Source organism: Armigeres subalbatus, chromosome 2, assembly GCF_024139115.2.
Source record: "Armigeres subalbatus isolate Guangzhou_Male chromosome 2, GZ_Asu_2, whole genome shotgun sequence".
NCBI classification, from domain to species: Eukaryota; Metazoa; Arthropoda; class Insecta; order Diptera; family Culicidae; genus Armigeres; species Armigeres subalbatus.
In genome coordinates this window covers 349,660,673-349,672,898 of record NC_085140.1, presented here as the reverse complement: position 1 = coordinate 349,672,898, position 12,226 = coordinate 349,660,673, and the positions used below count along the sequence as shown (strand labels likewise).

At 42.8% G+C, this 12,226-nt stretch overlaps 2 protein-coding genes across 2 annotated transcripts in view; both read left to right on the top strand.

Moving 5' to 3' along the window:
• The window catches only part of LOC134212916 (chondroitin sulfate proteoglycan 4), a 212,408-nt gene that overhangs the window by 89,916 nt on the left and 110,266 nt on the right, over positions 1–12,226 (top strand). The window lies entirely within an intron of this gene.
• LOC134212914 (thioester-containing protein 1 allele S3-like) overlaps positions 1–12,226 on the top strand; it is a 31,134-nt gene that overhangs the window by 16,131 nt on the left and 2,777 nt on the right. Inside the window, 12 exon segments of the mRNA XM_062691245.1 lie at positions 1,461–1,654; positions 1,705–2,066; positions 2,141–2,468; positions 2,529–2,827; positions 3,226–3,329; positions 3,396–3,475; positions 3,478–3,591; positions 3,594–3,649; positions 3,708–3,920; positions 3,993–4,035; positions 4,099–4,518; positions 4,578–4,871. Coding sequence (XP_062547229.1) covers positions 1,461–1,654; positions 1,705–2,066; positions 2,141–2,468; positions 2,529–2,827; positions 3,226–3,329; positions 3,396–3,475; positions 3,478–3,591; positions 3,594–3,649; positions 3,708–3,920; positions 3,993–4,035; positions 4,099–4,518; positions 4,578–4,871 — 2,507 coding nt within the window.

Below are 12,226 nucleotides of genomic sequence, written 5' to 3'. Positions count from 1 at the left end.
AATAAACAAAGTAAATATATAGTTAAATTAGTAGAAGCAATATAAAAAATGAATACAATAAAGTTAAATGGTTGATTGTGTGCAGAGAATATAGTGTATTAGATAAATATGAATACGTCTATAATGAATTGTTGAATATGTTGAATAGATTAAACTTATTAATATAGCTAACATAATAGGTACAATGGTTATCGAGTCGACCCAGTGAAGTCGCCATATAGAAAATTTATCCGATGAGATAGAGATAACGAGTGATAGTTATAAATGAAATTTAACGGATATGAAAACGTTATATTGTCGGCGTAGCACCAACTTAGAATTCGGAAGTCGGGACTTCCGAACCAAACTTTCTTCTTTTATCTGTCAAACTAATTGATGCGTTGTTTAGCGCATCTTTAGGCGAATCTAGCGCACTATTTCCGAAGTTGGAAAAGTTGCCTGTATCTGGAGAAAAATCCAACTTCGGTATAAAAAGCGGTCTAATTTTTATCCGGATAGACAATAAATAAGCGAAAATATGAGGTGGAATATAACTAGGGGGAATGACGGCTTTGGCAGGTTTTGTTCTATCAGGGTTTTTTTTATGACTGATTATGCTCAAATTTGGCCTAATCATTCTTTGCATATCAAAGAATATTGTGGCCAAATTTCATAAAATTCAGTCGACAAAAACCCCCTGCCAATAATAGAACAAAACCTGCCAAAGCCGTCTTTTCCCCTAATACAATTTATAAGAAACAGTTTGAAACAATCTCACCAAATAAGACCAAATCCAGGAACCAGAGACTTTATGCTTGAAGAATAACTGTCGCGGCCTTATAAACACATCCCTTTTGACATTCTGTTTCAGTCAAAGTTGAATTTAAACTCCAGAATTAAATATAGTAAGGAAAAATGACGCGAGCAGAAATTTTTCGAATTCATCCTCCATCGCGGCTCACTACAAAATCTTCGCAACAATTTTCACTTTTCCTTCATTCAAGCACTCAAAACACTTTCCCACTAGCGGTCCGCCATTTGGACCCCTCCTGGGCAAAATCTTCTGAAACGCACAACCGTCTGGCGGTATCTGGCCAAACGGAGCCTGTTTTAAGTAGTAAAAGTTCTTTACTCTAACGCACGATTCTCATAAAATTCATTCAATTTTCTTCTTAACCGAACTGTAAGTGTGCCATTGTTCGATTTTTTATTTTTGAAAATTCAAGAAAACTATAAATTTCGTGACAGGAAAAACTATTGGAACCAACCGCGCACGTCAATTGCTGCGATCCGATCTGAGTAATGCCCAAAATACTTTTTCTCATAAAAAAAACGCGAGAAAAAGTCTAGCTCACTTTTAATGCACAGAGATGCACACAGAAGTAATGCCCAAAATCTCGCCCAAAATACTATTTTTTTATCGTACGAGAAAGGCATCATCACCGCTAGGTGGATTAATCTGGGTTTTTTTGTTGTTGCAGATTATCACTAATTGGACCCAAAACAATACGACCATCTAGTAAGTTTTCGGTGGCGTTCAGCAATTCTCTCGATAAAAATATACGGTTGATGGCAACCCTCGAGGATCAGAATGATCCCGTCAATTTCCGGCAATCTAAATCGCCTATCGTTAATAGAAAGACGGTTAATCAAGTAGACTTCATTGTAAGCCATCGTCAAATTATTTCGTGGAATTAGTGGATAAGTAACGTTTTTGAATTACAGGTGGAAATATCATTAACAGCGAATACCAATTGCACGTTCAAAGCCTAGATCGGGCATTCAGTTTTGACCATCGCGTGGAACTTATATTCGAACCCAAAACAATGTCGGTGTTCATTCAAACGGACAAACCGGTATATACGCCAGGAGATGTGGTGCGTTATCGCGTGGTCGTGGTTGATGCTGACACTAGACCGGTCACTAGTATTCGAACTGTTAGCATAGCACTTGACGATTCTCAGGAAAATTCGATCAGAAAATGGCCATTCGCCAGGTTGAACAAAGGGGTGTTTGAGTCGCGCGTGCAGCTGGCTTCCTCACCAGCCCTGGGCAATTGGACATTGACTGTGACAGCATCTGAAGATGTAAGTGTGTCTGTTGAGATAGACGATTCTATGAAAGCATTTCATAATCCCGTTTGAATCCCGTTTGAATGTAGATCGTCGTAACTAAACAAATAGAAGTTAAGGAATATGTACTACCAAAGTTCTTCGTAAAGGTTAAGCCATCTGATGTCCTTTTGACGGAGCACAAGAAGGTGTCTCTCGCAATAGAGACATATTACACGTTTGCCAAATCCGTCGATGGTAACTACAAAGTTGAACTGTTCCTGGATCACACCAAAAGGAAGCCTGATTTTGTAAAAACTGGCAGCATCACTGGAACAGCTAACCTTGATTTTGAGCTTCTCAACGAAGTGGATGTGGATGGTGATGCGCAATATGCTGACGTTACTGTCAATGTTGAGATTATGGAGGCTTTTTCGAGTGAGTCTAGTCATACTTATTGAGGCAAATAATTATATTAATCACTTTCATATTTTCTAGATCGCACTGTGAATGTTACGGAGTTCATTCCGATTTATCGTCAACCTTACATTGTAACCTTACTGCCATCTGACCCATCGTTTCGACCAGGAGTCCCATATGATGTGAAAATAAGTGTGAAGGATCATCTCGGACGTTCTCCCCCAAAAGAAAGCAATCTGGCTTCAATTGTTCTTAATACCGAGTTCAGTTTAACCTCCGACAGTATTACTGAACGTATAACTGTTGATCTAGATGAGAAAGGAGAAGGTCAATTTACTTTGAATCCTCATAAGGATGCCAATGAGCTTATGGTTACGGTATGTAAGGATTTTGGTTGGCAGGATATTGTTTTTTTATTCTATGTTTATTTTCATGCACACGGGGAGAAGATCTGTTGTGCAGATCCCTTCTTCCGTCAACCGCAGCATTCATTACTCATTCATAAAGGCCAACTTATTTAGTGTTCAAAACATGGTAGAAACATCCGTAGGTTTCAAGCGATGTATACAAAATCCAGTAGTTTCTTTAAGAAAGGGTGCTGATCAAGTAGATATTGTCCTTATTTGAAGCATAGAAATTAGCCCAAAATTTGGCACTCGTTTATGTGGAGAGCTTCCGCTTATTCGTCGATGTTAGAAAACTGTTCCAATAATAATCGTTCCACACAAACGAACGCTTGTTTCCAAAAGATCTTTAAACGGTACTATTTTTGCAGGCTACATATGACTCCCAAGAATACGATTCAATTCATAATCCGATACACGGTTTTGTATCTATAAGCAAGCAGTACATCAAGGTTAATCTGAATTCGAAGTACAAGTGAGTTTTAAAACGGTTTACAATTGTTTTACATCGCTGATCATAAAAATTGCTAATGCTTTATAGAGTTGCAGTTGGTAAGGATATTCTCTTGGATATTACTTGCACGGAAAAGATGACACATTTTTCTTATGTCGTGGTTGCTAGAGGAACATTGTCAAATCATCGAATGTGCCCGTTTCGAATAAAAAGAAAAGCACGCTACGTTTGAAAATGACGCCGGAAATGTCACCGGAATCAAGAGTTTTGGTGTTTTATACAAATAGGAGTACCTTATCTTCGATGACATTGAGCTGAAGTTTGATACGTTCAATAACAATGTGAGTTTGAAAGCATTTAAACAAGCTCAAATATACTCAGTGCTAATATTCGTTGCAGTTTCATTTCGATCTGGATGATAACGAATATTTCCCTGGACAAAACGTCTATATCGATGTATATGCTGCGAATGATTCGTACGTTGCCTTCAGTGGAATCGATCAGAGCGTACTCCTGGTACGAAATACTCGTCACGATTTCAATAGGGATGACGTGCTGAACGAACTGTCCCTGTATGGTGCTACAAATGATGCCGAATTCGACCTGTTCCATGTGAGTAAATTTAGTACTATAATGCTATGAGTAATAGTATTACTACAATTGTATTTACACTACATTCAATAGAAATATGGATTGTTTCTGAGGTCTACTGCCACGGTTGACACTCGTGAGTATTTTGTATGAAAATGTATATATCAAACTATATGACATTTAATTCAATCTGCAACAGCTGTGGCCCGTTCGCAAAATGCTCGTTTCGGAAATTCAATGACCAAGAAAACTAAGAAGCCAGCCATTGAGATTCGCACGCAATTCATGGAATCGTGGTTATGGAGAGGATTCACTATGGATGGTAGAAATGGCGTTAAAGTGATTGAAGACACCATTCCAGATACGATTACTACATACTATGTGTCCGGATTTGCCTTAAGCCCAACTCTGGGTCTTGGAGTAACCAGTCAACCTGTGAATTTTATTGTAACTAAGCCGTTCTATATGGTTGCCAATCTCCCGTATTCGATCAAGCGTGGTGAGGTGGCACTGATCCAGGTAACAGTTTTCAATTTTATTGGACACGACATCACAACCGATGTATCGCTGTTCAACAAGCAGGATGAAATTGAGTTCGTGGAGAAGGCATCCAATGATAGTAAGTATGCTGTAAAGTCATTCGTTTGGTAAATTTGTTTTTTATAAATCCACTTTCAGGTACAAAACGCACTAAGGCAGTAATTACCACGAACAATAATGGAAAGCCTGTTTCGTTTTTGATTAAGGCGAAAAAGTTGGGACAGATTGCAATCAAATTTCAGGCAATAAACGAACTTAAAACGGATGCATTGGAACATATGCTGCGAGTTACTCCGGAAAGTTATCTTTATGAGAAAAATGAAGCCAGATTCGTCCAGCTGCCCACATTCAAGAAGCAGTCGTTCGAGTTCAAGTTGGACATCCCTAAAACAATCGATGAAGGATCCGCTAATATAAAGTTCACGTTGGACCGTAAGTATAGTTGTGTTTTATATTGTTAGGTGTTTGTTTATTTTAAACCCCAGGTTTTTATGCCCAATTATGATTAGCAAGTTGACTAGTATTCTTGTTTAATATATTGATTTTGTTTATTTATTCATTTTAGTTTTAATTTGGACAGAGGCAAATTCCCCTCTGAGTAATTAAAAAAAACTTTTTCTTGAAGGCATAAAATTTTCTTGAATCCTGGAAATATAAGAAAAAAAAACAGTATCAAACGTTATCAAGAAATTTCATAACGATGGCGTTATCGAGGGACGCATATGCGGTATATACCGTCTGGAGGTCAAATAACAAAACGTTTAAAAGGCTTCTTAAATTACAGTTTTGTTGTCCTCAGATTTAATTTATTCTACAAGCGTTCTGAGCAGTTGAAACAGTAGAATAATTTTCACCCCCATTTGATTCATTTTCATCCCCAATGACGGTATATATAAAGATATCAATGAATAGAAATGCTTTCCAAAGAAATCTCTGTTCAAGATTTGGATTTGATTATCTTTATTTAAGCTACCTATCTATAAATGTTTTTGCCTTTTGCGTATACTAAGTATACGTAAAGGCTATAGGATTACTCCAAAACCGAACTTTTGATAGAAGGGTCGGAGACCCATAGTGTTATATACCAATCGATTCAGCTCGACGAATTAAGGTGATTTCTGTATGTGTCTGTGTGTCAGACATCCAGGGTTGTCTAGGAAGTGCGGTGTTGAGGACCACCTCCAACAGCAAACGAGGGAGGCAGGACTACATCCCCGACCTGCTAAAGTGTTTCCATTGCCGCCAAGCCCATAGTCCCTTCGGTACAACCAGAAAGTAATGTTTCAAAGGGGGGCCAGTGCACAACGCATCCTCTAGGTTAGCTGCGTGTCCTTGCAGCACCGAACATCGTGACTCGCTTTTTTAGAAGAACACCATGGTATCGTGCCAGCGCATTGCCGGCTTTCCAGTTGGCCTTCCCACGCCCTATGTCCTCGGAAGGTGGAGAGGGTCGACTTCGCGCCTGCTTCCCTCTGCACGGCTGGTATCAAGAATGATGATGCCGCGTGCACCCCAAATTGACCTCTCTGTTATAGGGCCTATTCGATAACACACAGAGGGACTTGCCGACGCGGTGCCTAAGCCTGCCCCAGCCTTGACCGACGCCGCGAAAGCGACGATACCATGTTGTTCTTCGCGCGGCCACTTGTTCGATAAAAGGATCGAGTTCGACCACAGGGCACCGGTATGACCCATGAAGCCGACTCCGAACCCTTGGACCACCTCTTATTTACGCCTGAACTAGCCATTCCTCGAGTCCACGCGCCACCTTCTGTGTAGCTCCGAGACGATTTGGACGATAGCCGATAAAACGGAGTTCTAACCAACTTCATCTTTACACATCCTCCGGACTAGGTTGTCCGGGGTAGTGTCCAGACCACATGTGGCAAGCATGTGGTCACGCATTGTGCGAAAACGTGAGCACACGAACAACACGTGTTCCTCCGTTTCCTCTATGTAAACCTGCGCACACTGGACACTCGGGCGAGGCCGAGTGTCCGAACCGGTGTAGATACTATCAACCATGCAACCATGCCTGTAAGGACCTGGGTCAGGTGGAAAGTGATTTCCCCATGGAGTATCTTAACCCACGTGCCTATCTCCGGTATCAACACTCAACCGGCGGTTGTTAGATTTTCTAACAATTCTGTATAAGAATCTACCAAAACCTGTATAAGAACTGGGCATATGCGTCATGCGAAATTGTTAGCTTCTTATACAAACAATATAAGAAAAGCTTACAACATTGTTACAATATTTGTATAAGAATCTAGCAATTTCGCATATGCCCAGTTCTCATACAGGTTTTGGTAGATTCTTATACAGAATTGTTGGAAAATCTAATAACCGCCGGTTGGGGGAACCTATGTGTCCATCTTACCTGCACTGTGGTTTTGCAGCACGCTTAAACGCCGGGCACTTCGAGCCCTTCATGGGGTGCTTGCTGTTCACAGCTTTGCTGGAACAAATCAAACAATTGGGAGAGTTCGTGCAGCATTGTGCCTTATGTCCCTCCAATCCGCAGCGTCGGCAGAGCTTGCTTCTGTCAGGGCCTATGCAGTCCCATTTCTTGTGCCCCGGTTCCAGGGACTTGAAGCAAACTTCGGGTTGCTTGTATATGCCCACAGGGCACACCGACCATCCCACCTTGACGCTCCCTAACTTGACTACCTTGGAGGCGGCCGCTGCAGATAGGCGAACCAATTCTACCTGCGTCCATGCCGGACCTTTCTGTAGCCGAACGGCTGCGGTGGGCGTCTCTGCTGCCCCGTGTGTGTGTGTGTGTGTGTGTGTGTGTGTGTGTGTGTGTGTGTGTGTGTGTGTGTGTGTGTGTGTGTGTGTGTGTGTGTGTGTGTGTGTGTGTGTGTGTGTGTGTGTGTGTTTTTACAAGTGTTAAAGGCCATCAAAATCTGCGCGACAGACACCTCGAGCATCCACACCGTGCTCGAAGGCGAACAGGGATGGGCTCGTCCCGACCTGCTAAAAATGTGCCTCCCGGATAAACCGGGTCTTTTATCCTCCTTGCCTCGATCCCACCGGGACCACTGGATGCTGCGACTACTTCGGGGGGGGACTGTGCTCATGCACATCTTCTAAAATTCCGGCCCCTAGCTTAGGCTAGTGCGCCGACTGGCTTGCTGAGATCCGCTGCTACGTTGTCTCGATCCCTCGGCGGTTGTGCCACAAACTTCCTCACTCGAATTCTCCTGACTTCCCCCGGCGTCGAGGGTGGTCCACCAGTTCCGGTGAAGGAAACTTAAGCACTGATGGTGCCCCGACTACCGGCGGCTATCGCAGGGGACGCTTTCGCGCATTGCGCCGTCTTCGTCTTCGGGTTGCAGAGGTGCACGCAAAAAAAGCGTTCCTGAATTCGTGAACCAGCAAAAATACATCGTGATTTAATTCATGGATTCGGGAACACCAGTCACGTTTTCCAGAACGTTCCAGAAAAAGTGACTTTGTTCCCGAATCCGTGGCTGTTATTCACGAAAAATACACCGTGAACTCGTTAGTTCACGAATTCATGAACGCTTTTTTTGCGTGTGGTCCGACAGTTCCGGTGGTGGATGACGTCCGCACTGGCGGTGCCCTACATACCCGAGGCACTTCCTTCTTCTTTCTTCGGCAGGTTGGCGGTTCGAGTGCCGAGGTCGGTCCGACGATTCCGGTTGGCAGAAGACTTCCGGTTCGCTGGCGCCCTGACGACTCGAGACCAAACACTGCTCACTGTGCTGGATTTTGCTCCAAACCGACGCTTACTTGCTGGTCCCTTCTCCATCGACGTTGCAGCTCTGACATTATTTGTGTCACGACTCTGGTTACCGCATTCCACGTACCTTCATCGCGACATTCACTCTGCAATGTTGGTCACCCTTATGGCAGGCATTCTCCTACGTGCCTCCGCAAACCTCGGGCAGTCGAGTACCACGTGCTCTGATGTCTCATCTACGTTGGTGCACGCCAAGCAGAATGGCGATGACGCATGGCCACACCCGGTGCAAATATTGGCGGAAACAACCTTGTCCGGACAAGAACTGTGTAAGGTAAAAGTTCACCTCTCCATGCTCCCTGTTCACCCATGTCGACAGATTGGGGATGAGCCGATGGGTCCACCTTCTTTTATTCGCATTGTCCCACTCCTGCTGCCACTTCACCATAGAGTCCAGTCTCATCGACTTCCTCACAGTTCTGGTATCCCTCCGTTGGTAGCACTCGATGTCCTCTGCTAGGGCTATGCAGACTGGAATCATCCCTGCGATAACGCAAACTGCCTCCGACGAAATAGTTCGGTACGCACTCGCGACAGTCGCGACTCGAATGGCCATTAGACGAAACACGCTATTCAGCTTCCTCCGGTTATGATAACAAATTTATCAAACTTGTATACAAGTGCAAAAAACAGAATCGGATAGGCAGCCCCACAGAAAAATGGTGATTCTCGCTTTGTTTTCACTCATTTCGTGTTGATTACTGCACAGCTATGTAGAACAAGTTGAAATGCATCATCAGAGTCAATGCTCTCCGCCTTTGGAGCTATCTAAAAGAAATTTATCATGGGGTGTCTCTATCATGACAACATTCGAAAGTCTCTCGCGGGATGCTACATATCGTATATGTATACACGCTTAAAATCAATAACACAGAGATATGTTTGCTTCACACAAAACGGACCTAATGCAGAACAACACCTAGATGAGCGACAGTTACACAGCCACAAAAATAGCTACACACTGTACAGAGATGATAAGTGAGAGACTTGCTCATTCTCTTTAGGATTCAATCCCTGATCAGGAGAGTATAACACTTTACGAAGCCACGATTCATTGTGATATTTTATTTTATTATCAGACTAAGGCCGGAGTGGCCTGTGCAATACATAAAAGTCTTCTCCATTCAGTTCGGTCCATGGCTGCACTTCGCCAACCACGCAGTCTGCGGAGGGTCCGCAAATCCTGATCGTCATCCACCTGATCGATCCACCTTGCCTGCTGTGCACCTTGTTGTTCCCGTCGGATCGTTGTCGAGAACCATTTTCAACGGATTACTGTCCGATATTCTGGCTACGTGCCCGGCCCACCGCAGTCTTCCGATTTTCGCGGTGTGAACGATGGATGATTCTCCCAACAGCTGATGCAACTCGTGGTTCATTCGCCTCCTCCACGTACCGTCCACCATCTGCACCCCACCATAGATGGGGTGTCCTACGGAAGGCTGAAACACATAAGGCTGAATGCTCATAAGGCTGAACTCAAAAGGCTGAAATCTTGAAAGGCTGAAAGTCTCAAAAGGCTGAAAGTATCAGAAGGCTGAAACGTATCGAAAGGCTGAAATTGATGGGATGAAATGAATCCCAACCATACGATATGTTGTACCAACTATGTTGAGTGGTTGGATAGTGAATAATTGATAAAGAATAGAGAATAATGAATAAAGAAGAATAAAAAATAAAGAATAAAGAATAATGAATAAAGAAGAATAAAAAATAAAGAATAAAGAATAAAGAATAAAGAATAAAGAATAAAGAATAAAGAATAAAGAATAAAGAATAAAGAATAAAGAATAAAGAATAAAGAATAAAGAATAAAGAATAGAGAATAAATGATAAAGAATAAATAATAGAGAATAAAGAATAAAGAATAAATAAAGAATAAAGAATAAAGAATGAAGAATAAAAAATAAAAAATACAGAATAAAAAATAATAATAATAAGGAAGAAAGAATAAAGAATAAAGAATGAAGAATGAAGAATAAAGAATAAAGAATAAAGAATAAAAAATAAAGAATAGAGAATAAAAAAAGAATAAAGAATAAAAAATAAAGAATAAAGTATAAAGAATAAAGTATAAAGAATAAAAATTTACAGAGACAAAGGAAGGAGGAAAGAAGAAGGAAGAAGAGAGAATGAAGACGGAAGAAGGGAGAAGGAAAAAAGATGAAAGATTGAAGAAAGAACATTAGAAGAAGGAAGAAGGAAAAAGTAAGATAAAGATGAGAGAAGAAATAATGATGAAGCAATAAGAAACAAGGAAGAAGGAAGGATGTTCTATCCGCCATCGGGAGTGACAATGGGTCATCGCCCTCACCGGCAGTCTGGAGGTCGTAGAGAAAAATCGTTCAAAAAGGTCTCTCATATTTTAGTCTTCTTGCCCTCAGATACATTCAATGCATTCTACAAGCATTCATTCAGTGACCCATTCTCACCCCCGACGACAGTACCTCAAAACTTTATGAGCTGTATAGACCACAAAATAAGAATTCCGTATAAAAATTTGAAAGACAACAAGAAGTCTCAAAAAGGTTGCGGATCATTTTAGTTTGTGCCCCTTTTAACGTCAAATGTGAATTCTTCCACTAATATTGGTTTCTCACGATTTTTCAGCCTTTCGAGTTTCAGCCTTTTGTTATTTCAGCCTTATGTGAGATTTTTACTTTTCAGCCTTTCGTGTTCAGCCTTACGAGTTTTCAGCCTTATGTGATTCAGCCTTTCGTGGAAGACCCCATAGATGGTACGCAACACTTTCCTTTCAAAAACTCCCAGTGCGCGTTGGTCCTCCACGATCATCGTCCAGGTCTCGGGTCCGTAGGGAACTACCAGTCTTATAAGCGTTTTGTACATAGTCAGTTTGGTACGGCGGCGAACTCTATTCGATCGAAGCGTCTTACGGAGTCCAAAGTACGTACGATTTCCAGCCACTATGCGCCTCCGAATTTCTCTGCTGGTATCGTTATCGGCGATCACCAGTGAGCCCAAGTACACGAATTCTTCAACCACCTCGATTTCGTCACCACCGATAGAAACTCGTGGTGGGTGGCTTACATTGACCTCTATTGAGCCTCTTCCTATCATGTACTTCGTCTTCGACGTGTTGATGACTAGTCCAATCCGATTAGCTTCGCTTTTCAGTCTGATGTAGGCTTCCTCCATCCTCTCAAAGTTACGTGCCATGATGTCAATGTCGTCGGCGAAACCAAATAACTGGACGGACTTCGTGAAAATCGTACCACTCGTGTCAATCCCTGCTCTTCGTATTGCTCCCTCCAAAGCGATATTGAATAGCAGACACGAGAGACCATCACCTTGCCGTAACCCTCTACGCGTTTTGAAGGGACTCGAGAATGCCCCTGAAACTCGAACTACGCACATCACCCGATCCATCGTCGCCTTGATCAACCGTATCAGTTTGTCCGGAAATCTGTTTTCGTGCATTAGCTGCCATAGCTGGTCCCGATCGATTGTATCATATGCGGCTTTGAAGTCGATAAATAGATGATGTGTGGGCACGTTGTATTCGCGGCATTTCTGCAATACCGGACGTATGGCGAACACCTGGTCCGTGGTAGAGCGTTCACCCATAAATCCCGCCTGGTACTGCCCCACGAACTCTCTTGCAATTGGTGGTAGTCGGTGGCATAAAATTTGGGAGTGTATCTTGTAGGCGGCGTTCAGCAATGTGATTGCGCGGTAGTTGCTACAATCCAGCTTATCGCCATTTTTGTAGATGGGACACACGACACCTTCCATCCACTCCTGCGGCAGAACCTCATCCTCCCAAACCTTGGTAATCACCCAGTGCAGCGCTCTAGCCAGTGCCTCACCACCGTGTTTAAACAGCTCTCCTGGTAGTTGGTCAACTTCAGGGACTTTGTTGTTTTTCAGCCGGTCGATCTCCTCCTCGATTTCCTGGAGATTCGGAGCCGGAAGTCGCATGTCCTGCGCGCGTGCTCCTAGGTCCATTACCATACCGCCACCGTTGTCTGCCATATCGCCATTCAGGTGCTCTTCGTAG